At 53.4% G+C, this 24,065-nt stretch overlaps 1 protein-coding gene across 3 annotated transcripts in view; it reads right to left on the bottom strand.

The window, feature by feature from the left end:
- Window positions 1-24,065, bottom strand: part of RASGEF1C (RasGEF domain family member 1C) — a 107,683-nt gene that overhangs the window by 11,555 nt on the left and 72,063 nt on the right. For 2 of the 3 annotated variants that reach the window (XM_030824253.1, XM_030824244.1), the window contains exons 5-11: window positions 20,939-21,139; window positions 20,133-20,207; window positions 10,903-10,992; window positions 9,225-9,327; window positions 8,666-8,745; window positions 8,488-8,583; window positions 4,311-4,406 (exon numbers count right to left, since the gene is read on the bottom strand). In XM_030824253.1, coding sequence (XP_030680113.1) covers window positions 4,311-4,406; window positions 8,488-8,583; window positions 8,666-8,745; window positions 9,225-9,327; window positions 10,903-10,992; window positions 20,133-20,207; window positions 20,939-21,139 — 741 coding nt within the window. Of the gene's footprint in view, window positions 1-4,310; window positions 4,407-4,647; window positions 4,832-8,487; window positions 8,584-8,665; window positions 8,746-9,224; window positions 9,328-10,902; window positions 10,993-20,132; window positions 20,208-20,938; window positions 21,140-24,065 lie in introns of those variants that run through there. The other variant, XR_004032637.1, reaches the window with a different exon arrangement.

Raw genomic sequence — 24,065 nt, 5'->3', positions numbered from 1 at the left:
GGGCCCTTTTGGAGGTCAGGATACGGAGCGGGTCAGCCTGGCCTTTCTTCTCAGGAGCGCAGGGACTCGGGTGCAGTGACTGAGGATGGACGGAGGGATCAAGGATAGACGGAGGGATCGAGGATGGACAGAGGGACCGAGGATGGATGGAGGGATTGAGGATGGATGGAGGGATCCAGGATGGATGGATGGAGGATGGACGGAGGGGAACGAGGATGGACGGAGGGATCCAGGATGGACGGAGGGATCGAGGATGGATGGATGGAGGATGGACGGAGGGGACCGAGGATGGACGGAGGGGACCGAGGATGGACGGAGGGACCGAGGATGGATGGAGGGATCGAGGATGGATAGATAGAGGATGGACGGAGGGACCGAGGATGGACGGAGGGACCGAGGATGCACGGAGGGATCAAGGATGGACAGAGGGATCGAGGATGGACGGAGGGACCGAGGATGGACGGAGGGATCGAGGATGGACGGAGGGACGAGGATGGATGGAGGATGGACGGAGGGACCGAAGATGGACGGAGGGACCGAGGATGGACGGAGGGACGAGGATGGACGGAGTGACCGAGGATGACGGAGGGAGCGAGGATGGACGGAGGGATCGAGGATGGACGGAGAGATCCAGGATGGACGGAGGAACCAAGGATGGACGGAGGGATCCAGGATGGACGGAGAGATCCAGGATGGACGGAGGAACCGAGGATGGATGGAGGCATCCAGGATGGACGGAGGGACCGAGGATGGACGGAGGGACCGAGAATGGACGGAGGGATCGAGGAGGGACGGAGGGACCGAGGATGGATGGATGGAGGATGGACGGAGGGACCGAGGATGGATGGATGGAGGATGGACGGAGGGACCGAGGATGGATGGATGGAGGATGGACGGAGGGACCGAGGATGGACGGAGGGACCGAGGATGGATGGATGGATGGACGGAGGGACCGAGGATGGACGGAGGGACCGAGGATGGACGGAGGGATCGAGGATGGATGGAGGGATCGAGGATGGACGGAGGGACCGAGGATGGACGGAGGGACCGAGGATGGATGGATGGAGGATAGACAGAGGGACCGAGGATGGACGGAGGGACCGAGGATGGATGGATGGAGGATGGATGGAGGGACCGAGGATGGATGGAGGGACCGAGGATGGATGGATGGATGGACGGAGGGACCGAGGATGGACGGAGGGACCGAGGATGGACGGAGGGATCGAGGATGGATGGAGGGATCGAGGATGGACGGAGGGACCGAGGATGGACGGAGGGACCGAGGATGGATGGATGGAGGATAGACAGAGGGACCGAGGATGGATGGAGGGACCGAGGATGGATGGATGGAGGACGGACGGAGGGACCGAGGATGGACGGAGGGATCGAGGATGGACGGAGGGACCGAGGATGGACCGAGGGACCGAGGATGGATGGAGGGACCGAGGATGGATGGAGGATGGACGGAGGGACCAAGGATGGATGGAGGGATCGAGGACGGATGGAGGGACTGAGGATTGCCGGAGGGACCAAGGCTGGACGGAGGGATCAAGGATGGACGGAGGGACCGAGGATGGATGCAGGAACCAAAGATGGACGGAGGGATCGAGGATGGACGGAGGGACTGAGGATGGACGGAGGGACAGAGGATGGATGGATGGAGGATGGACGGAGGGACCAAGGATGGACGGAGGGACCGAGGATGGATGGATGGAGGATGGATGGAGGGACTGAGGATGGATGGAGGGACCGAGGATGGATGGATGGAGGATGGACGGAGGGACCGAGGATGGATGGAGGGATCGAGGATGGACAGAGGAATCGAGGATGGACGGAGGGACCAAGGATGGACAGAGGGATCGAGGATGGATGGAGGGACGAGGATGGATGGATGGAGGATGGACGGAGGGACCGAGGATGGACGGAGGGACCGAGGATGGATGGATGGATGGACGGAGGGACCGAGGATGGACGGAGGGAATGAGGATGGACGGAGGGATCGAGGATGGATGGAGGGACCGAGGATGGACGGAGGAACCGAGGACGGACGGAGGGACGAGGATGGATGGATGGAGGATGGACGGAGGGACCGAGGATGGACGGAGGGACCGAGGATGGATGGATGGAGGACGGACGGAGGGACCGAGGATGGATAAAGGGATCGAGGACGGAGGGAGGGACCGAGGATGGCCGGAGGGACCGAGGATGGACGGAGGGACCAAGGATGGACGGAGGGATCGAGGATGGAAGGACGGACCGAGGATGGACGGAGGGATCGAGGATGGATGGAGGGACCGAGGATGGATGGAGGGACCAAGGATGGACGGATGGAGGATGGATGGAGGGACCGAGGATGGATGGAGGGATCGAGGATGGACGGAGGGACCGAGGATGGACGAAGGAACCGAGGATGGACGGAGGGACCGAGGATGGATGTAGGGAGCGAGGATGGATGGATGGAGGATTGACGGAGGGACCGAGGACGGACGGAGGGACCAAGGATGGATGGATGGATGGACGGAGGGACCGAGGATGGATGTAGGGAGCGAGGATGGATGGATGGAGGATTGACGGAGGGAACGAGGATGGACAGAGGGACCAAGGATGGATGGAGGGACCAAGGATGGATGGATGGACGGACGGAGGGACCGAGGATGGACGGAGGGACCGAGGATGGATGGATGGAGGATGGACGGAGGGACTGAGGGTGGACGGAGGGACCAAGGATGGATGGATGGATGGATGGAGGGACCGAGGATGGACAGAGGGAATGAAGATGGACGGATGGACCGAAGATGGATGGAGGGACCGAGGATGGATGGAGGGACCGAGGATGTATGGATGGAGGATGGAGGGAGGGACCGAGGATGGACGGAGGGACCGAGGTTGGACAGAGGGATCGAGGATGGACGGAGGGACTGAGGATGGATGGAGGGACCGAGGATGGATGGATGGAGGATGGACGGAGGGATCGAGGATGGATGGTGGGACCGAAGATGGATGGATGGAGGATGGACGGAGGGACTGAGGAGGGACGGAGGTACTGAGGATGGATGGATGGAGGATGACGGAGGGACCGAGGATGGACTGAGGGATCGAGGATGGACGGAGGGACTGAGGATGGACAGAGGGACCAAGGATGGACGGAGGGATCGAGGATGGACGGAGGGACTGAGGTTGGACAGAGGGACGAGGATGGATGGATCGAGGATGGATGGATGGAGGATGGACAGAGGGACCGAGGATGGACGGAGGGATCGAAGATGGATGGAGGGATCAAGGATGGACGGAGGGACCGAGGATCGATGGAGAGCTCGAGGATAGACAGAGGGACTGAGGATGGACGGAGGAACTGAGGATGGATGGAGGGATCGAGGATGGATGGAGGGATCGAGGATGGACGGAGGGATCGAGGATGGATGGATGGAGGATGGATGGATGGAGGATGGACGGAGGGACTGAGGATAGACGGAGGGATCAAGGATGGATGGAGGGATCGAGGATGGATGGAGAGACCGAGGATCGATGGATGGAGGATGGATGGAGGGACCGAGGATGGACGGAGGGACCGAGGATGGATGGATGGAGGATGGACGGAGGGACTGAGGATGGATGGAGGGACCGAGGATGGATGGATGGAGGATGGACGGAGGGACCGAGGATGGAGGAGGGATCGAGGATGGACAGAGGGACCGAGGATGGATGGAGGGATGGAGGATGGATGGAGGGATGCAGGATGGATGCAGGATGGATGGAGGATGCCCAGCCTGCTGTGCTTTGGGAGGGCTGCCAGGGGGGCTCTCTCTGCCTGGGAGGTCCAGGGGGGTTCCTGGAGGAGGAGTCACTTGAGCTGACAGCAGTGAGTGTCTACAGAGGGAGCAGAATTCTTTCTTTTCTGTTCACTCTGGCCTCAGCCTGATAGCTTCCTCCTGCTCCTCAGGGCTCTGCCTTTGGGCTGGTCCTGACCCCCAGGGCACAGCCCCTGTCACAGCGCCTTGCCGGTTGTCACTGCGGGCCCACGGAGCTGCCTTTCTCGCCAGCCTGGTGCCCCTCAAGGGCTCAGATGGACCCTGCTTCGCTTGTGCTTGCCGTGAGGCGCAGCCTGGATGGACATGACCCTCAGCTTCAGCATCTCCACCTCAGCGGATGTCAGGGTGGGAGGACCCTGACAACCTTGCTGAGGTCGGCTGTGAACTGCTCATTCTGCCCCAGGGTCCCCCATGAGGCTGGGTGTGCAAGGGCCAGTGGTCCTTCCCTGGGAACTTTTCCTGGCCTGTCCACCTCAGTGGTGATCCGCACGGAGGTCCTACCTCAAAGTTGATGTGTCCGTTGGGAAGGCGGTTGGCACAGCCCTCATTCAGGAAGTAGATGTCTTTGATGAGCAGGCTGAAGAAAGGAATGACTATCTGGAAGAAAGAGGGGGCAGGTCGGCCCCAGCCGGCCCTCCACACAGCGGGCTCCAGGACGGGGGGCAGCGTTGCCAGCAGATAGCCGCCCCAGGGACCTCAGACCCGACCCCAGGGTGCCGAGGGCAGGGGAGACTTCCTGGGCTAGCCAGGGCCTCGGGGCTTCATGGGTTACGAGGCGAATTCCTGTGCACCATGGAGGGCAATAAGGACCACAAAGAAAGGAGCAGGCACGCCTCACCCTGCAGAGTGCCTTGGTGCCGCCGCCCGTCCTGGGGCTGGGTAAGAGATGCACAGTCACGATGACCCTTGAATATTCCTTCCACTGCCTTCTGGGAGGGGCTGGTAGGTCCCCACTACCCCCATCCCCATCCAAAGGTCCACAGGCTCGTGTGCACCTGGAGGTGCAGTCCCTGCTGAACACACTGGTAAAGACACATGGAACAGATGTGCATCAACTGTTCTGAAATTTGGTGGCCTCTTTTTTTTTTTTTTTTTTTTTTTTTTTTTTTTTGAGATGGAGTCTCGCCTGTCGCCCAGGCTGGAGTGCAATGGCGTGACTCGCTGCAAGCTCCGCCTCCCGGGTTCAAGTGATTCTCCTGCTTCAGCCTCCCAAGTAGCTGGGATTACAGGCCCCTGATGCCACACCCGGCTAGTTTTTGTATTTTTACTAGAGATGGGGTTTCACCATATTGGCCAACCTGGTCCCGAACTCCTGACCTTGTGATCTGCTCGCCTTGGCCTCCCAAGGTGGCCTCCGTTTTAAAAAAAAAAAAAAATTAACCATTTGTCCCCCTATGTCTTTCTTGATGCTAAAGATCTGATCCTGATGCACTCACTGTTAGACCAAAAGCATTCTTGCTCCACTGCCCGAAGGAAAAGAAAGGCTCATGGACCCAGCCTGTGAGGTGCTGCGGGCTGCGTGCAGGCCCCCACCAGACTCTTCATCCCTGACCTCACTGTAGTGGGAGACACAGTTGTAGGAGTAACCTACAAAATGAGGAGGCCTCATGTGGCAAATCTTTGCTAATCCCAACTTCCCACTGCCGGCTGGGTTTAGCCTCCATCTGTGCTCCCACAGAGCCCACTACTTATGCCTTTTATCAAGCCTGACTGCCTCACTGCTGAGCTATACACAGGATGACTTTCCATCTTTACATGGTCCTGTGAAGCAGGGCTCTTATGACCCCACTTACACATGAGGAAGCTGAGGCCCAGAGAGGTTAAATACCTTGCATAAGCTCACATAGCAGTGAGCAGCGGAAGCAGGGCTGAGTCCCAGGTGGCTCTGCCCTAGTGCCCCGTCCTGCCTTTTCCTCACCGTGCCGGGATCAGTGGTAGGGGGGGATTGCGGGGGTGGTCTGTGTCTGTGTCCTCCCTCAGTGGCACTGAGTCCCCAGTCCTAGTGTGGGTTCTGGACAGCTGAACTGTGTTGGAATAGGGAGACGTGCCAAGACAGGGAGGGGGTTTAAGGAGTGTGGGACTGTGCACACAGAGGAGGCTCCTCTGGGGCCTGGTCTGGGCTTCCTGGAGGCAGGGGCATTGAGCTGGTCCTCGAGAGGTGGCGCGTCCCATACGCAAGCACTTCTCACCCCTTCTGTCACGACCACGCCACCCAAGGCCACCCCCCATGTCTGACCTGGTCTCCCTGCCCTCACAGCAGCCAAACAGGCCTTTGTATCTGCAAATCCATTGCCCTTGCTTCTGACGTGAGAAGTTTAATTAGAGCCCAGGTCAGCTTGGAGGTCACTCAGATAAGTGGGCCCTGTGACACAGACTGGGAGAGGGGCGGACAGGAGCCGCCCACAGACAGGAAGGAAGCGTAAAGTGCCATGACCACCGAGATCTCCCGGCCCCATCAACTCAGCTGGGGCGCCAGGAAGCTGTGAGCACGACTCTAAGTATCCCTTCCTCCTTCCTTCCCTCCCTCTGTCCCTCCACCCCTCTCCACCCATAAAGCAGCTTTTGTGGGCCTAGCCCATGACCCGTCTCTCTCTGGAAGTTAGAGGAGAATGCGGTTAAAGTCAACACACAGCTCTAAGCTGCCTGCCTACAGCACCAATGCACAGCCTCCCAGCACCCAGAGCTGGAAGGGGCTCAGAACACAGGCACCCATATCCCAGTCTGTCTACCTGCCCCACAGCCCCCGTGTCCCAGCAGAGATGAAGGAAGCAGTGCGGAGCGCCCAGGCCATGGCTGGCGGCTCCCAGCCCAGCTCGGCACCAAGCTCCTGCACACCGACTCTGCATCCATCCTAGGCCTGTAGCCAGCGCTCTGCGGTCGCCACACACACCCAGTGCCTGGGAACAGGAGTCAGCCTGGTGGTGTGCAGACCACGAGCTTCAGAGCCAGACAGGCTGGAGTGTGATCCTGGCTCTGCCACCTACCTGCAGTGTGACTGGACTAGTGAGGTCTCCCGCCGAGACTCAGTCTGCTGATCTGGGAATTGGCAATGCTGATGCCCCCAAAGAGTGTTTGTCAGAATTCAGCTGGGGTACGGAGGCCAAGTGGCTGGAATGAGGCAGGTGCTCAGTGACATGAGGTTCCTGCCCCTGGTGTCTGGCTTTCCGGGCTCTGGTTTCTGGCGGGCCGCCCACCTGCCCTGGGATTTGAGGTCTCGCATCCCTGGGTGCTGCTCCCCTCTGCAGCAGACCCCTGCCTGGGACCCAGAGTCACTGACACACTCACAGCCTGAACAGGAAAGGCCAGCTGGACAGGACAGAGCCATCCGTGTGGCTGGTGTCTGCCCCTTGGGTGGAGGGCCAAGAAGGCCTGGCAGATGGCACAATCGTGCACACCTCAGCTTGCTTCCCAAACCTGCCCACTGGCATTCCTCCAGTGCAATTCCAGGGGGACCTGAATTTCAACAACAGCGTGTTCTATTATCCCTCAAGCTGGAGACAGACATCCACGAACCACAGCAGGGACCTGATTCCACTAATGTTCCTGCATGGCACAGGCCTTCAAAGGTACAGCAAGTCTTGGAGTTTCCTCTCCATAGAGATGAACAACTCTAATCATCAGGATGGTGACAGGTTTCAAGCCAGAGGATCACTGCAATCCCAGAGCCTGTGCATGACTCCCTGTACCAGAGGCCATGAGTAGAATTTGGAGGAGAAATAAAATTGCTCAGGTCAGCAAAGGCCCCACAAATGCAGGTATATAAGAATACAGCCTATGGCTGGGCACAGTGGCTCACGCATGTAATCCTAGCACTTTGGAAGGCTGAGGCAAGCAAATCACCTGAGATCAGGAGTTTAAGACCATCCTGGCCAATATGGTGAAACTCCGCCTCTACTAAAAATACACACATTAGCTGGGCGTGGTGGCGGACACCTATAATCCCAGCTACTTGGGAGGCTGAGGCAGGAAAATCGCTTGAACCCAGGAGGTGGAGGTTGCAGTGAGCCAAGATTGCACCACTGCTCTCCAGCCTGGGTGACAGAGAGAGACTCCATCTCCAAAAAAAAAAAAAAAAAAAAAAATTACGAGCTGTGAACAGGCAGTTTGGGTGAGGAAAAAGCTTGGTTCAGTGATTGCCAAAAATGTAAATGTGATCTGAGGCCACATAAATAAAAGTATTATGTTTAGAATCAGGGAGGTGGAAGATCCTGTGTACCTGGAACCTCAATTTTATCTGAAACAGAAGAGATTTTGACAAATGGAGCTGTTCAGGGACCAAAGGGCCCCAAGTGGGGAGGAGCCTGGAAGCTGTAGTGTGGCAGGGCAGGTCTGGGGCCGCTGACTCAGGAGGAGAGAGGAGGGGCCGTGGGGGCTCTGAAGAACTGGTGAGCAGAAGACGAAGTGGCCTCATTCGCGTGGCCCCCCAAGGAAGGATGAGCCCAGGCAGCCCGGCTTCAGGCCCTCATGAAGCACTTCCTGTCAGTCAGAGCTGTCTGAGCCTGGCTTCCCTCAGGTTTTGGGAGGTGGTGAGTTCCCCACACTGGAGGCATGCAAGCAAGGAGACCTGGCTGTCTATTACTGATGCTGCAGGGGGGCAGGAGCTGCAGCAGGTGTTACTCTGAGCCAGCACCCAGGTTCCCTGCTGCTGCCCCCCTGGGCCAACGTGGCCGCGACCTACCTTCTCTCGGCTGCTGTGGGCCATCAGGGAGCGGTGGGCCGCCCCTCGCAGGGCTGTCCTGTAGTTGCAGAAATTCCCCGTTGGGTCCATCTGGTGCTGGATGGAGACAGGGAGGCATGTGGGCAGCTCTGTCCAGGGGATGGCCGGAGGCACCCGGCAGCCCAGCAGCCTCATTTACCTCGAGGATGAAAAACTTGGCCGTCTTCACTTTGGCCCAGGTCTTCTTCAGCCTGGAGACAGGGCTCATGTTCATGCCGGCTGGAAGAGGGAGGGAAGGTTGGAGAGGGCTGCTTCTGGGACAGGGGGGCCTCTGTGTAGCTGCAGCCCCTTGGCCTGCACCCTGACCAGGGCTTGGGTCTGCAGGGCTCAGCCTGTCACATGGTGGGTGGGTGAGGGATGCTGGTGGACATCATGGTCAGGTGGGCCTGCTGCCACCATGCTGGTCCCACTCTGTACCGAGCACCTGCACTGGGCCTCGTTCTCTCTGGGTCTGCGGACATCCCACCAAGCCCTCACTAAACATCCCGAGGGGGCTGGGCTTGCCTCAAAAGGCACGGCTCCCCAGGACCTCTGATGTGGGGACATGGGGCTGCCCAGGCCTTCAGACAGCTCGGCCCATGCCCCTCCGCTGCTCAGAGGCGGGCCCTGGCTTGCACTCTGCCTGCCTGGCTGCACCCACTCCGATCTCTGGGGGGGCCTGTGCACTGGGGACTGCTGGCCCGGGCGGGCCCACTCACAGATGATGGCCATGAGGGAGTTGAAGTTGCCGATGTTGAAGCACTCGCGGGCCACGTCGATGAAGAACTCGATCACCTGGGCCCTCTGCTTCTTCTTGGCTGGCTGCGGACAGGGCAGCAGAGCCTCAGGGTGACACGCCTCCACCTGGCCCTGACCAGACCTGCTCCCCTCACCTGGCCCTCTTTGCCTTCTCTGAACCCACTGCACAGCTGAGGCTCTTGAGGCTCAGGGTAAACAGGGTCTCAGAGCGCTTCATGGGCCGAGCCAGCAGAGCCCAATGCCAGAGGGGGCTAGGTGGGCCCGGTGGGGGCACGGGCACCCCCTGTAGCCCTGGAGCTGCTGAGAGGCACCTTCAGGAGATGCTCCATGGCTCCCCTCCAGCGCCCTCCTCCCTCTCCTCAGCTCCCACCCCACTCCTTCCCTGAATTAGAGAGCCCCACCCACTTCCCCCCAGCCCTGGGCTTTCTCCCCTCACTGGGGTACAAGCTGGCCCTGAGGCCTGTCCCTCGAGCAGCCCCTCTGCTCTCCCCATCTAACAACTGCGTGACTGGTAAACCCTTGTTTGTGGCCAGGCACTCGGGACTTCAGACCCCCGTGATGCACAGAACCACGCCGTGTCCTTCCCCGGCCATCCTGGGCCGCAGCTGGTGCCCTGAGGGGTTCAGGCCAGGCTCCGCCCAGGCTCCGCCCTCTCACCTGCAGCCAGCGGTGTGAGGGTAGGAAGTGGGCTGGGCTGGTGGGGCCTGCATTGCCTTCTTTCCACACAGGTAGGTGTTGCTTGCAGCAAGGGTCTTTACTGCCACCAAGAAGTGGGGTGTTGTGCTCTGAGATGTGTCACCAAACCCCCTTCCAGGGGCTGTCTTGGCCACAGAGAGCTGCCCACCCAAGGCTGGCCCTGTCCTTTGAAGGGCAGCCTGCCCTGTGATGGGGGCTGAGCCACGTGGGGGATAGAGGCCAACTCCTGTGTCCATCGCCACGTCGCGTGGGGCCACCTCCTCTCTACTCTTCTCTGCAGGTGTGGACCCCTCATGAACATGTTCCCCATACTCAGTCTCAGCACCCGCTGCGGAGAGCCCAGCCTGGCCCGGCACTGCCTCCAGCCTGGCCCTGGGATGAGCAGCCCCCTGGGCTTCATCTTAAGGTGAGAGAGTGGGTTCAGAGGAGGGTCCCTCTGCTGCAAGGAGGAGGACGGGTGGGTGTGGCCAGGCGGGACTGCGACTCAGTGACAAGCACGTCTGGCGCCACGCTGCTGAGTCTTGGTGCTTTCCAGGAGCAGCTAGAACCATGGGCTTTTACGTGCATCTCCCAAGGCTTAAGGGTCGGATCTCATCCACCTCTAGGTCCCGAGCCAGCCAAACGAGGCCAGTTGCAGGCCAGGCTGCCCCAGGCAGGCCGGCACAGATGGACAGAGCAGAGCCACTGGGGCTGGGAGTGACAGCCTCTCACTCCTTCAGCAAACCCTCTCCAGCACCCTCTGTGCCTGGCCAGTGGATCTGGCCTGGGTTCTACTTGGAGGGAAATGTCACTGCAGGAAAGCTGGTGTCACCTGGAGTCCCGGAGGGATGCCCAGCCTGGCCTTGGACTTGGAAATGAACAGGACTCAAGGTGTCCTTCCGGTTCCCTCCCCCGTGGGCTCCCCCCGACTCCGGCCGCCTGCCGCCCTGGCTGTCTACTCACCATGCAGATCTCAGTTGCCACCAGGTAGCACAGCCTGTTGAACCATTTCACGTAAGCCTCCAGGTTGCTGGTCTTGTCACTGAAGCAGGGCTAGAAAAAACACACCACACAGGACCACATTCTGAGCCTTTTTGTCTATCACCTTTTAGAACATGAAGTCAGTTCATGATCCTTACGACCTGGGAAATGTCAAAACCCCCAAACCATCCAGAAATACCAACGATATGGTATGTACCCTTTTAGTCCTTTTAAAAATACATTTTAAAATGTAACTTCACACACACACACACACACACACACACACACACACACGAACCTCATTATTCCTGGATCCTGTATTTGCAAATTTGCCTACTCTCTAAAATGTATTTGTAACCTCAAAAACTTGTGTCACTTTTGTGGTCATCTGTACACATGCATAAGGTGGCAAAAATATTGAAGTCATGAGCGTCCGTGAGCATCTCCAGAGGAGGCTAAGCAATGCTCTGTCCTCCTGCATCACACGCTCAGACTTGGCCTACTGAGCATCACGCCCTTTGCATTTTTGTGCTTTTTGCTGATAATTTCATTGTTGAGAAAGGCCCCCAAGCATGGTGCTGAAGTGCCGTCTAGTGTTCCCGCGCACACAAAGGCCGCTCTGTGCCTCACAGAGAAAATGTGTGTAACATCAGCGTTCAGCTGTGAGTAACAGCACTGTTGGCCATGAGGTCAATATTAATCAATAATTTATATGAAGTAATGTCTTTAAATATAAGCACACATAAAACAAGGTGATATATTGATCCGCTGGCGAAAGCATTGTGACGAGAGGCTCACAGGAACCGCACCTTGCATTTCCCCTGGGAGTAACGGTTCTGCGCTCACTCACTCATTCGGTGCTTCGGACTTTATAGGGCACAGCTGCTGGGAGTAACGGGCACCAGCTGTGTGTATGCATACATCTATCATAACCACATATATTCCCATGCTTTGCTATGCGAACCTTTCCCTGTGCCATAACATATCCTTTGGAAACAAAATTTTTAAATGGATATAGAACTTTCCACTGTATAATATACCACCATCTAAAAGATGAAACTTATCATAAATGTGTTTGTTAAAACTGCCAGGGTAGGCCGAGCGTGGTGGCTCACGCCTGTAATCCCAACACTTTGAGAGGCCAAGGCGGGCGGATCACCTGAGGTCAGGAGTTCAGGAACAGCCTGTTCAACATGATGAAACCCCGTCTCTACTAAATATACAAAAATTAGCTGGGCATGGTGGTGGGTGCCTGTAATCCCAGCTACTCAGGAGGCTGAGGCAGGAGAATTGCTTGAACCCGGGAGGCAGAGGTTGCAGTGAGCTGAGATTGTTCCACTGCACTCCAGCCTGGGCAACAAAAGTGAAACTTCATCTAAAAAAAAACCAAAAAAAACCCTAAAACTAAAACAAAAAAAATCCCCAAAAAACTGCCAGGGTAACTTTCAATAAATAGAAGCGAAGATGGAATGGGGGACCTAGTTATTCAAAAGAAGCAAAGGAAGGAGGAAAAAGAAACAGATAAGGAAGATAACTATACAGTACAACAGAAGATAGCAAGAACAAATTCTATGGATTAGTGATGACAACATTGTAATTAAATATTGCAGCTGCTTGCCACTTTCAAGAGATACACTCCAAACACAAGGATATAAGTAAAAATATATATATATCTGATAAATATTACATAACTATATTAACATCGAACAAAATAGACTTTAAGGCAACAAAAAAGACCCTAAGGCAAAAAGCTTTAGGAGAAATTAGAGAGTAACTGCATAATGATAAAAGGGTCAGCTCATCGGGATATGTCACAAGTCTAAACTTGATTGCAGCTAGGAGCATAGGTTCAATATATGGAGGCAAAAATAATCAGAAAGGTGAAGTTCTTTATAAGGAGAAGTTGAGTTCTACAGTCACATGGAAGATTTTAACACACATGACAGTAACAGGTTAGGGAGATTGAAAAAGAAAAACAGAACGAAACCCAGGATGAATATGAATCTGAACAACACAATTTGAAGTAATAAATAAATATGGAAACTTGAACTTAATTACTTGAGAATATGCATTCTTTTCAAATGTTCAGAAACTTAAAATTTTTTAAAAATAATCTATATTTCAAGGATGAAATCATAATGGAATTAGAATGATAATGAAAATGTTAAAAAATAAAACTTGGAGGCTGTAAATAAAAATTTATGTAAAGAGAAATCACCTTTCATGCTTTTATTAGAAAAGAAGGATAAAAACAAGCTGAACATCCAACATACGAAACTAGAAAAAGAATAACACTATAAATCCAAAGGAAGTAGATGGAAAGAAATAATAAAGAGTAGAGAAGAAAGAAATGAAATAGTAAAAAAAAACTACAATCTACAGAATCAACAAAGTCAAAAGATCTTTATTTGAAAACATTAATAAAATTGATGGACCTTGGATAAGATTGATAAAGAAACAAAGAGAGGTGTAAATAATCAAAATACTAGAGATGGATCAATGTGGATGTGAAGAAATTAAAAAGATACTTAGAGAATATTACAAATAATTTTATGTCTATAAATTTGGAAACTTGGGGGAAATGGCCAAATTCCTAGAAAAATATAAATTACAAAACAGACTAAAGAAGAAACATAAAACCTAAATAGTCCTATAACCATTAAATCAATAACAAGAATAAACAAAGAAACAAACAAGACTAACCTTGAATCAGTACATGAAAGTCATCCCTCAAAGCAAATACCAAGCCTAGATGGTTCCACTGGCTAATTCTACAAAATGCTCCAAGAACAAGTAATTCAGTCTTTCAGGAAGAACAGAGAACAGGGTGAGAGAAACAAAGACGAAAAAGAACAGTGTCAGAAAGGGAAATAACAGTTCAGTCTCACTGACGGTTATAGTTGCAGAAATCCTAAAACATTAGCAAACCAAATCCAGGGATGTGTGAAAAAGATACTGATTTCATTTATCCCAGTTTCGTTTATCTCAGAAATGCAAGGTTGGTTCAACATTGATTAAAAAAACAGCCTGGCGCAGTGGCTCACGCCTGTAATCCCAGCACTTTAGGAGGCCGAGGAGGGTGGATCACTTGAGGTCAGGAGTTCAGGAACAGCCTGACCAACATGGTGAAATCCTGTCTACTAAAAATACAAAAATAGCTGAGCTTGGTGGTGGGCGCCTGTAATCCTAGCTACTTGGGAGGCTGAGGCAAGAGAATCTCCTGAATCTGGGAGGCGGACGTTGTAGTGAGCTGAGATTGTGCTATTGCACTCCAGCCTGGGTAACAAGTGCGAAACTCCGTCTCAAACAACAACAACAGCAGCAATAAAAAACCAGGCCAGGTGAGGTGGCTCACACCTGCAATCCCAGCACTTTGGGAGGCCAATGCAAGCAGATCTCTTGAGCTCAGGAGTTCCAGACCAGTCAGGGCAAACATGGTGAAACCCTGTCTCCACAAAAAATACAAAAATTAGCCAGGTATGGAGGCATGTGCCTGTAGTCCCAGCTACTTGGGGGGCTGAGGCAGGAGGATCACTTGAGCCCAGGAGGTTGAGGCTGCAGTGAGCTGTGTTCACATCACTGTACTCCAGCCTGGGAAAAGGAGCAAGACTCTGTCTCAAAAACAATAACAACAACAACAACAATAAAAAACCCAAAACAAACACACAAACAAACATTTATTTTAAAAACTAATATAAATAATCAGCTAACAGTTTAAAGGAGAAGAGAATATGTGAGTAACAGATCCAGAAAAAATAAATGAAATTTAACAACCATTCATGATGAGAATTCTCAGAAAACTAGGAAGGAACAGGATACTTCCTTAAGCTGATAATAGACATCTAAAGAAGTCCTGTAGCAAACATCATACTCTATTGGGACACGTTAAAAGCATTCCTTTGAAAGTCAGGACAAAATAAGGATGCCAGCTATCAATACTTCTATTTGACATTGTATCAGAGGTGCAAGGTAGCACAATAAGTTAGGCCGGGCGCAGTGGCTCACACCTGTAATCCCAGCACTTTGGGAGTCCAAGGCGGGCGGATCACCTGAGGTCGGGAGTTTGAGACCAGCCTGACCAACATGAAGAAACCTCGTCTCTATTAAAAATACAAAATTAGCCAGCCATGCTGGCGCATGCCTGTAATCCCAGCTACTCGGGAGTCTGAGTCAGGAGAATCACTTGAAACCGGGAGGCGGAGGTTGCAGTGAGCCGGGATCATGCCATTGCCCTCCAGCCTGGGCAACAAGACTGAAACTCCGTCTCAAGAAAACAAACAAACAAACAAACAAACAAAACAAAAAAGTTAGATTGGGCAGTGTTACTCTGCAATAACAAACAATCTCAACATTTCAGAGATTTAAAATGATAGATTAAAGTCTATCTATCACTCTTGTCTACTTCCTGTTAGTGGAGGGTTCTATTCTATGACTACCACAGAACTAAAAAGAATAAGGATTGGAAAGGAGGAAACAAAACTGTCATTACTCTCAGATGTACTTGTCTACGTGAAAAACCCCAAAGAATACAAATTAATAGAATTAATAAGAATTTACAATGTTGTCAAATTTAAACTTGATATACAAAAGTAAATTACATTCATTAAACCAGCAACAAGCAGACAGGACATACAATAAATACACACTTGAGGTAATGGAAAAACATGGAGTCCTGTACTTATTTATTTATTTATTTTTTGAGACGGAGTCTCGCTCTGTCACCCAGGCTGGAGTGCAGTGGCACAATCTCGGCTCACTGCAAGCTCCGCCTCCCAGGTTCACGCCATTCTCCTGCCTCAGCCTTCCGAGTAGTTGGGACTACAGGTGCCCGCCACCATGCCCGGCTAATTTTTTTGTATTTTTAGTAGAGATGGGGTTTCACCTTGTTATCCAGGATGGTCTCGATCTCCTGACCTCATGATCCACCCGCCTCGGCCTCCCAAAGTGCTGGGATTACAGGCGTGAGCCACCGCGCCCGGCCGGCTATTTTCATAATAATACAGTGTTACTGCCTTTTCCACTGTGTTGAAATTTGTACTGATGGTGCAAAAGCAATGGTGGGGGAAACTGCCCAGAAGAAGAAAAAAGGGAGTGTGACTTAAGAATGCCCTAAATGAGGCAAAACTTTTAACTTTTATTCAGTCTAGATTTTTGAGGTTTTCCGTATTCTATGTGACCTAACGGTTTGTGCACAAGGAGCCCTTCTGTTGCATACAGAAAGTGTGCTGGTTTCCTGAGGGAAAGCACTTCATTTGCTTGTGAGCTGAACGGGCCACCGTTTTCCTGGAGTACCGTTTCTGCTCTAAAGAAGGACTCTGAGACACACTGTGGTAATTCAGACTTCAGTGTTTGCCTGATATTTCCTTGAAAATGAACAAAATGAACCTGTCATTTAAAGAAGAACAACTGAAATTAGGGAAAATATTTTACTTGGATGATTTCTATAAACAAGGAACTATAATTCTTGTATATTATTTTTCATCTTTGCTGTTCGAACAGTCTAATGTGTCATGCAATCATCTAAGGTATTTGTAAGTATTCTTGTTACCAGAGTAGTTGTATTATATTTAAAAATGTAAGATGATTTTTAAGAGCCTGAGTACTGACCTAAGATGCAATTGTATGAACTCTATCCACTCTGGAGGGTGGGGAGGGTGTCAGTGGAAGTTGTAAGACTTATTTTTTTGTGCCATCAGATATAGGTAAAAATAATTGTGCAATTCTGCTGTTCAAACAGGAACTACTGGCCTCCTTGGCCCTAAATAGAAGGGCTGATATTTTAAGGTGATTATTTTATTGCAAATTAATCCAACCTAATTCTTTTGAATTTGGTTGAATGTTTTTCTTGTTCAATGATGTTTAAAAAATAAAAACTGAAAGTTCTTGGCTTAGTCATTTAAAAAAGGAGAACAATTGACAATATTTGTTGCCAATGATAAAATTAAGGCTTTCAAGAGAAAACCGGGAACTTGTAAGACATGTATCTATCTCTGTGAGTCTGACAGCTTCCCAATACTTACAGATTTAAAAATGAGACTAAGAGTAATAATCATGTGATTTCTTTTTTTTTTTTTTTCTTGAGACAGAGTCTTGCTCTGTCGCCCAGGCTGGAGTGCAGTGGCGCAATCTCGGCTCACTGCAAGCTCCGCCTCCCGGGTTCACGCCATTCTCCTGCCTCAGCCTCTCCGAGTAGCTGGGACTACAGGCGCCCGCCACCACGCCCGGCTAATTTTTTTGTATTTTTAGTAGAGACAGGGTTTCACCGTGGTCTCGATCTCCTGACCTCGTGATCCGCCCGCCTCGGCCTCCCAAAGTGCTGGGATTACAAGCGTGAGCCACCGCGCCCGGCCAATAATCATGTGATTTCTAAAATGTTGTACAATGAAATGTGCCAACATTTGGAAGATCTGCCTAACACAGTGAACCCATATTTTCCTGCATGACAAATGTATGATGTCGCAAAATCGTGCACCAAGATTCAAGACAGACCAACGGCTTTCAACATCAGAGTACGGAAAGTTCACTGACATCTTTTCAGATTTCATGTTGTAGTTAATCTTACAAAGCTATCACTTGCTGAGTTTTAGTGTGGTATCAAAGAAGCATATTCACAATTATCTGAAAAGGTGGTAAAATACTCCTCCCTTTTCCAGCTACCTATCGGTGTGAGGTTGGATTTTCTTCAGCCAAAAAACTATGTCAAGAGGCAGAATGCAGAAGCAGAGAAAAGAATCCAGCTGTCTTCTATTAAGTCAGACAATAAAGAGATTTGTAAAAAATACTATAAAACAATGCCACTTTTCTCAGTAATTTCCTATTGTGGAAAAAGAATTATTTTTCATAAAATATGTTATTTATGTTACCATGTAATGGGTTTTTATTGTTTTGTTTTTAGAGAGATGGGTTCCTGCTATCTATGTTGCTCAGGCTGGACTTGAACTCTTGGGCTCAAGCAGTCCTCCTATCTGGGCCTCCTGAGTAGCTGGGACTACAGGCATGGGCCACTGCTTGGCTGTTATTGTTATTTTTGAATAAATATTTTAAAAAATTAATCTTAGGGCCAGGTTCAGTGTCTCATGCCTGTAACCCCAGCACTTTGGGAGGCCCAGGTGGGTGGATCACTTGAGCTCAGGAGTTTGAGACCAACCTGGTCAATATGGCCAAACACCGTCTCTAATAAAAATATAAAAATTAAAAAAATTTAAAAAATACAAAAATTAGCCGTGTGTGGTGGCATACACCTTTAGTCCCAGCTATTCGGGGGAGCTGAGGCAGGAGAATCGCTTGAACCCGGGAGGTGGAGGTTGCAGGGAGCCGAGATCGCACCACTGCACTCCAGCCTGGGTGACAAGAGTGAGTGAGACTCCGTCTCAAAAAAAAGTTAATCTTAATTGCTAATATAAATATTGATAAATATAATCTATATAATCAAAAGTTAATTGGGGTCCTTAATAATTTCTAAGAGTCTAAAGGGATCCTGAGCCTTTTGAGAACGGACACCCTAGAGAAAGTGTGCACTCACGTATACCAGGACGCGGGTGTAAGAATGTCCACTGCGGGAATATTTATAACAGCAAAAAGCCGTACACACAAATGTTCATCTATAGTGGGGGGATAAACAAATGTCATCTTGATGTATTTCACAATAAAAAAGTAATATTTGGAAATGGCCCCAAACAATCTTGTAAGAATCTCGGCCGGGCGCGGTGGCTCACACCTGTAATCCCAGCGCTCTGGGAGGCCGAGGCGGGCGGATCACGAGGTCAGGAGATCGAGACCATCCTGGCTAACACGGTGAAACCCCTTCTCTACTAAAAATACAAAAAAATTAGCCGGGCGTGGTGGCGGGCGCCGGTAGTTCCAGCTATTGGGGAGGCTGAGGCAGGAGAATGGCGTGAACCCGGGAGGCGGAGCTTGCAGTGAGCCGAGATCGCTCCACTGCACTCCAGCCTGGGCGACGGCAAGACTCCGTCTCAAAAAAAAAAAAAAAAAAAAAAAAAAAAGAAAATCTCCCTCCTGTTCCTGCCTCCCAGCATCCCAGCACCACAGTTGTTCAGAATTCCCAGAGCAGTCAGCATTCCTAGAGAGTGCATACGGACACAGGCAACACACATGGTTTTGTGTTACCCTCTTTTTTTGTTACCCAAATGGTCACACACTCTTGCCCCTGCTCTTCCCTCTACCGTTTTCTCTCAGTGCCTGGAGGGGTAGGTCTTGGAGATTGTTCCGTCCACCTTATTCCCTTTCATAGCTGTACAGCATTCTAGTTATAGATGTTTCATAATTTGTAATCCGGTCCCCATGGGTGATAAGGCAATCTGCCCCCAGTGTTTGGCCATAAGAAACATTGTCTATCCCAAATATCTTCGTCCGTGCATGTTCGTGTACGTGGGTGTGTATCTGTGGGATAAATTCGTAGTAATGGAAAGTTGGGGTCAAGAAAGTCCATTTAAAGCGTTGATGCTAGTGCCAGTCTCCCCTCCAAAGTGGCTGCGCCAGCTTCACCCAGCAGCCACGTGGAGTGTGCCTTCCACAATGTGTCTAACCTACTAGGTGATTTTTGCGTATCTGAGAAGTGAAAATGCAATCTCATATTTAGTTTGTACTTTTATTAGGTGTGAGGGCAGAAGGCACAATGTTTGCAATTCCAGCTTGGATTTAGCCCGTTGGAGGCACCGGCACCCTGCTGGCTGGGCTCCCAGAAGGGCGGGATCGAAATCCGGGCGTGTGGGCTGTGTCCTGAGCACCTGGCCCCGCGAGTTCCCTTACCCAGCCCGGGCAGCGCGCAGCAACCCGCGCTTCCCCGCGTGGCCGCTGGAGGGCACCGGCGCCCACCGAAACGCACCGAGAAGGCGCACGGGGTCCCGGAGCGCGCCAGGGGGCCTCCACCCTCCTCCCTGCCCAGGGTCCTGGCCCACCCGAGCAGCGCGGCCCACGGCCTGGTTCCTCGCCCACTCCTCCGCCCTCGCTGGGTGGGTGACCCCCACGCCCCGCACGTCCAGCCCCCAGGTTTTCCGGGGACTCGGGACTCGGCTGTCGTGGTCCGCCCCCGAGCTGGAGGGGCGTGGCGGAGTGGGCAGGGCCCCCCGGAGCCCACCTGTCCCCCTCTGGGCCACTCCAGCGCTCGCCCCGAGAAGGCTCGCGGGCTCCCCCGAGAGCGGCCAGTCACTGGGTGAGGGTCACTTTTGGGACAGCCCGTAAGAGCCTCCTACCTTTGTGCTGGCCAGAGCGTCCTTGTTCACAAAGGCCTGGACAAACTCCTCCGGCCCGATGTGCCGCAGCCGCTCCTGCAGGGAAGGGGGAAGAGCGGGTAAAAGAGGGAAGGTATGGGGAGGGGGTGTCGACCGGGGGGGGCCTGCCGTGGCGCCCCAGCCCCTAGTCCTCCTCACAACAGTCACTCTGCAACTGCCCTCCACACTGGGGCTTGGAGACCCTGTTTTGGGTTGTCACAGAGCTCAGCGCCTTCCCTGGAGGAGGCAGCCCCCCTCCTTTCCCGGTTCATGGGGGCAGGGAGCAATGCTATAGGGCGTGACGCGCGGGGAAACCAGGCTCCACACTGGGTAACTGCCGTGGCCTGCTTCCTCCGCGGGGTGGAGGCGCTGGTGGCCAGGAGCATGGCATCTGGGGCAGAATCAAACCCTGGCTCTGTCCCTTCTGCTGTGTGACGTTGGCACGTCGCTTCACCTTTCTGGGCCTTAGTTTCCTCTGTGTACAGGGCCTGCCTGGCCAGGTGACGGAGACATGAGCCCGCGCATGGGAGCGCGCTGGAAGGGTGCCTGGAGAGCAGGGAGGGCGCCATCGACCCTCAGTCTCAAAGGGGAGAACCCGCCCCAGCCTCCCTCTCCCTGGGGTGGGCCCTTGGCCTCTGCATCCACAAGGAGCCCAGTGCGTGCTCGAGGCTAGGCCAGGGCCTCCTTCACAAGCTTGTGGGGCTGCTCTGGGAAGCCAGGGAGGGCACAGTGTATCTGTGTGGGTCCTGCTGAATCCCGGGTGGGGAAGGTGGCTTGCACAGGCTCACCAGTTCCACGTGGGTCAGCTGCTGGGCCAGTGTGTAGGGGTCGCTGCAGACACCAAGGAGCTCCCTGTGGATGGAGGCTGGTGGCTTGGTCCTGTAGGAGATGGGCTTGTCGGCACCCACCAGACCTTCGGGCCCCTGGCGCAGAGCCGCCAGCTTCTGGTGCAGAGCCTGTAGGAGCTGATGCATCCTCTTCCGGTATGCCTGGTGGATGGAAAGGGGCACTCAGGCCTGAACACCCAATCTCTGCATCTCTAACCCTGGAGCCAGGCAGCCTCCTGGGCTCCAAAGGGAGGGTCTTTTCCTCAGGGTATCTGGAGAAGAGGCCAGGTACCAGCACAGGGGCCAGGACCTGCCCCTACCCCAAAACAGGACCCAGTCCCAGCCAGGTTGGGGCCACCTGGCAAAGGAACTGGGGTGAAGGCTGCAGGGCTTCCCATCTGTGGGTGGGAGCCAAGAGGAGCACACGTCAGGGAGGGTGATGGGGGCCGGGGGCAACTGTCTGGGGCATGGGGTAGACTGGGGTGGGCACGGCCAGGAAGCCAGAGAAAGGGAGAGAGGAGGGAGACATGGCATGGGCCCTGCCCTGCGCAGATGACTGGCATTTGGCTTGGCTTTAATGGGGACTCTGTTATCTCCCAGGCTCAGCTCGGCCTTCCCCGACCAGCTGTGCTGTCCTGGCCTCTGCTCCCAGCAGTATTCGTCCAGGTCACCCTATGCGACTTCCCTGATAGAACCGCTGTCGAGACAGTGGGGTTCATTTCCTCCCACACTGGAAACACTGCTGCACAGGGCTGCGAGGTCTGTGCTGCCGCCTCTGTGCTACGAGAGCCCAGCCCTGCTCTGGGCACACAGTGGGTATGCAGGAAGTGCTCACCCCCACCAGCCAGCTCAGACGCACGGGCGCTTGCTTTGGGCCACATCATTTCCCCTCAGAAACCCCTATTTCCAAGGAAGAGCCATCAGACTGGCTGGGTTTGTTAAGGGAGACATCCTCACGTCCTCAAGGGGTTTGGTCTAACGCACAGAGTGAGATGCAACCCCCCTACAGCCAGGAGACGGCCTGGGCACTGGCAGAGGCAGTGGTGGGAGCTGGAGCCTGGTCCCCAGCGATGGGGCGCCTTGACTGGACAGGCTGCTGCTCCCAGAGGCCCCGGGAACTAATGAGGGGTGGGCAGTCGGCATCATCAGGTCACTCCAGAGATGGCAGGGAGTTTTCCTTCACACGATTTTGAGACACACAGAGCCTGCAGTGAGCGGCGGGCAGGTGTGGCATCTGTATGCAGGCTGTGAGGGTCTGGGGGCTCCGATTGCTCTGGGGAGCCTCAGACAGGGCCCTGGGGTGCTGCTGCTGTCTGAGGACGCTGGAGCCCTGTGCTCTGGTGGCGGGGTTGGGAGTCGTCTGGCACTCCTATGGCAGTGCTTCTCTGTGGAGTGGCCACAGGCAGCTGTAGCAGAGCCTCAGATGGGAGGAATGGGACAGGAGGTGGCTTAACCCTAAGCCTAACTCTCAGAGCACAGGGGCCAGGTGCAGAAGGCGCCCACTAGTTAGCTGGGCAGTTGTCCGACTCTTCTATCTGTTGCCCATGGAAGGAACGACCCCTCTCAGGAAGGCTTTGTCCAAAACTGTGGTCAGCACACTGCCTCCTGGGGCTTCATCTGAGTGCTGGGAAGTTGGGGAGGGGGCTCAGCCACTGCCAGCCCTGGGGCACGCCAGCCCTGTGGGGACTGACCTCCCGTCTCTCTCCCAGGCATAGCCAGAGTCCCACGAGTGACTACACCTGCTGTTTCGTCTCCTCACCTCCCACTCACTCCTGGATCACTTCACCTGGCTGCCACTCCCATCAGTCAATTCGTTGGGCCCTCCTGTCACCAAGCCAGTGGCCGTTCCTCAGGCTGCGTCTTCCTTGGCCACCTCCGCCTCAGCCTCCCGGTTGCTCCTGCCTTGGGCTGTCTGCAGCCTTGCCTGTGTTCACCATCGTGAGATGCTGGGGTTCGGGGTTCTTCCTGCTACGTCTAGGCCTCTCTTCTCACTCTTACTTAGCTCCTGGCTATTCTGGTTCACACCTGCAGTCTCCCTCTGATCTCCACAGTCATATGGCCCACGGTCCTCTGTTTGCCCAGCACAGCAAATAGAGGTCAGCTCTCCTTGTCCAAAGCTGGTATTCCCAGTGTTGGGGGATAGCACTTTGGCCACCAGACACACAGGCTTGGTGCCATCCTCGACCCCGCCCTCTCTCTCATGCCCGTCTAGGCCATCACCACCCTTCTCTATTTCATTTTCTTCTATTTCTGCGCATCCCACCACTGTCTCTGGAGGCCAGGCCACTGTCGTCTCTCTGGCTGCACTGGCCTCCTTAATGCCCCCAGTGCATCCATGCCGGTTTCTCTCCACCCTGCAGCCAGAGTGGTCTGTTCAAAATGCAAATCTGATCACTGCCTCCCTCTTCCTGAAAATGCCTCCATGGCTTGTGCAAAGATAGGAGTCGTGGCGTGACTCTGAGGCCCCAAGGTCAGCTCTGGCCAGGCTTGGTGGCCTCTATGCGCCCTTGCTCCCCTTCTGTGCTCTGGACACAGGTCACTCTTCCGCCCCTTTGACTCCTTCCCACCCTCCCCATGTTCCCGGCAGGAACTGGACAGCTTTCTTCCTTCTGGCATGTTCTCCTCATCCACTGGACCGAAGCTCAAGTGCTGTTTTCCCAGACAGGCCATTGGTATTCAGTGCTGTGAGCCCTTCTGCCACACCACTTTTAGAGCTGTTGGGGAAATGATTCTGTTCAGTGCATCTCCTCTCCCTGTACCACAAGCTCCACACAGCCAACTGTGGGCTGCCCTGTGTTCATGCAGGGCCGTAGCTGGCTCACAGGAGGTGTCCACCAGCGTCTGCTGAATGCGTGGATAAACACCACCTTCACCTGCTGACAGGCTGACGCTCTCTCCAGCAGGGTGTCAGGGCAGACTGCAGGCCCGTGCCAAAATCAAGGCTGCAGGGTGTCTGTGCCTACCCCCTGATAGGGCCACGTGATTGCCTTATTTTTTAAAAACGCAGATACTTTAGCAAGATTTGTTACTGTTGAATGAACCAATATTCATTTCAAATAATCATCCTTTCCTGCTTGCTAATTTATTT

The sequence above is a fragment of the Nomascus leucogenys genome, chromosome 2 (assembly GCF_006542625.1).
Source record: "Nomascus leucogenys isolate Asia chromosome 2, Asia_NLE_v1, whole genome shotgun sequence".
Taxonomy (NCBI): Eukaryota; Metazoa; Chordata; class Mammalia; order Primates; family Hylobatidae; genus Nomascus; species Nomascus leucogenys.
The sequence above is the reverse complement of the archived record's forward strand: the minus strand, read 5'-3'. Positions and strand labels throughout refer to the sequence as shown.